The sequence below is a fragment of the Capsicum annuum genome, unplaced genomic scaffold (assembly GCF_002878395.1).
Source record: "Capsicum annuum cultivar UCD-10X-F1 unplaced genomic scaffold, UCD10Xv1.1 ctg82337, whole genome shotgun sequence".
In the NCBI taxonomy this organism is placed as follows: domain Eukaryota; kingdom Viridiplantae; phylum Streptophyta; class Magnoliopsida; order Solanales; family Solanaceae; genus Capsicum; species Capsicum annuum.
In genome coordinates, this window is record NW_025893123.1 from 1 (window position 1) to 2,441 (window position 2,441).

General features: G+C 34.4%; 1 protein-coding gene across 1 annotated transcript; it reads left to right on the top strand.

The window, feature by feature from the left end:
* Positions 1-58: 58 nt before the first annotated feature.
* Positions 59-1,076, top strand: LOC124895459 (germin-like protein subfamily 1 member 16; the record flags this gene model as incomplete). The annotated part of the gene is given in 2 exon segments (XM_047405900.1): positions 59-178; positions 277-1,076. Coding segments are annotated over 2 exon segments (683 nt in total), but the record flags the coding sequence as incomplete, so codon positions are not given.
* Between the last annotated feature and the right edge of the window lie 1,365 nt (positions 1,077-2,441).

Sequence of the window (2,441 nt, forward strand, 5' to 3'; positions counted from 1 at the left end):
TGATGGCTCTCAAGTCCTTTGTATTAACCATTGTCATAATGGCTTTGGTGACTTCAAGCTCTCAAGTCCTTTGTATTAACCATTGTCATAATGGCTTTGGTGACTTCAATAAGCTATGCATCAGATCCTAGTCCTTTGCAAGATTTTTGTGTTGCTATTAATGACCCCAAATCTCATGGTAAACCCACATTATTATTTAATACCACGTATACTTATTTCAATCATGGCTTTTGCATACTTCATGCCGGTTTTATTTGTTTTTTACTTTCTATACAGTTATGGTGAATGGGAGATTTTGCAAGAATCCAGAGCATGTCACTGCTGATGACTTCTTTACGTCAGGACTAAACATGCCTGGGAATTCTTCAAATCAATTTGGAGTTACTGGAGTTTCAGCGAATATTAACTCATTACCGGGAATCAACACACTGGGCATTTCATTAGCTCGTATTGATTACCCACCACATGCTCTAAACTCATTTCATACTAACCCCCGAGCAAGTGAGATTCTTGTCGTCCTTGAGGGAACGCTCTATGTTGGATTTGTCACTTCGACCTCTGCTCCCAATGAGAAAAATAGACTATTTAGCAAGATTCTACATCCCGGAGATGCGTTTGTTTTTCCAATGGGACTCATTCATTTTCAACTTAATGTGGGAAAGACTAAGGCTGTTGCATTTTCTGCATTCGGTGGTCAATGTCCAGGACTCAACATTATTACAAATGCATTATTTGGCTCACACCCACCAATCAATGATGATATTCTTGCAAAAGCATTCCAAATCGACAAGAAAATTGTGGATTATATCCAGTCACAATATCAGTGGGACAACTACTAGATAATTAGTATAAGCCAAATAATAACTATGATGCTATATATTATTTGTGCTTGGAATTTACGAAATAATAAAATAAATCTCATGATCTAGTCTTGTGGACTGGATTCATTGTTCTTTGTATTAGGATGTACTAAACGAGGTTTTCTCATGGTTTGCTTTAGTAAAATTATGTTAGTAGTGTATAATTATGATAATGTTCTCAAAACTATATATAAGCATCAAACATCTTTAGTGCTTCTGATATTTTGCTCTACACTATTTATTATTGGCATGCTTTTAATAAACAAATGTGATATTTCTACATGCAAAAGATTACTTCTCTTTGCTATTTTTATTTTTAAAAGAGTTGCAAAGAGTAGTAGTTTATTATTAGAGGAAGGAGCTCAGTCAACTGTCACATTACTCTATGAAAAGGTTTTATTAAAAAGGGTAGTTGTATTTAATAGGTTAATTAATTGAGCTTATTTAGAATAGATTTGGATATTAAATAGGTGTATGCATCGGTCGGTTCGGTTCAGTTTTACATGTTATTAGTTCGGTTTATCGGTTTTCGATTTTTAAATATGTAAAACCAATAACCAACGAATAAGATATTTTCTTATCGGTTTCGGTTTATTGGTTTTTGGTCCTTAACGGTTCGATTTTCGGTTTAACCAATAAGAAAATAATTATAAAATAGAAATAGTAACAACTAACATTAAAAAATGAAATCTTAATTACCGCCAAAACCTACGCAATGCATTTTAGTTTACAAGAATCTTCAAACTTGAACTGAATGTTAGTTAGGAAAATAATTGAATCCTAATTGTTGGAAGCTATAAATGCTTCAAGCTTTTTATTACAATAATAGTCGAACTTTATATTGTGCCTTTGTTGCCCTGAATAGGTTAATACTTTGTGAATCACTTAATTATGAATTAGTAGTGCATATAATCTATATACATACACATCTCTCTCTCTCTGTATATATATATATATATATATGTAGACACCTAATTTCGTCCCTCCCCGATAACATTTTTTACCCATTTTACCTTATCCTACCGTGTACCCTCAACCATATAATCATCCCCACAAAAATAAAAAATAAAACCTTTAATAATTCCTAACAAATTTTATCTTCTTTTAAATAACCTAACAACCCTCCCTATTAAAAATTGACAACACATCACTATTCCCCAACACCACCCCACACCCCTATACCTATGTGACCTCACCCCACCACGTCACATCTTTCTTGTCCTCACCCACAACAGAATATGATACCAATACAAAAGAAAAGAAACTTTGGAGAGGATTTTCATAGACTAGAAAACAAAAAGAGAAGGGCCCCACTTTGAATATTTATTTATTTGGCCAATTCAATAACAAACTAAAAGGGGGGGGGGGGGGGGGGTGTCTTTTTTTTTGGGGGGAAGACAGAAAAAGGAAGGGATGGTCATCATCTTGATGCCTCCTCTGAAAATGGATCCTTCTTCAATTTTTAATTCGTTACTCTCACCATAGACACTTACCTCCCACGATTTTTCTCACGAACCTCGCACACACACACACATTCTTCACTGGAAATCACTGCACTAGTTTTGATTTAACTCTGAAACC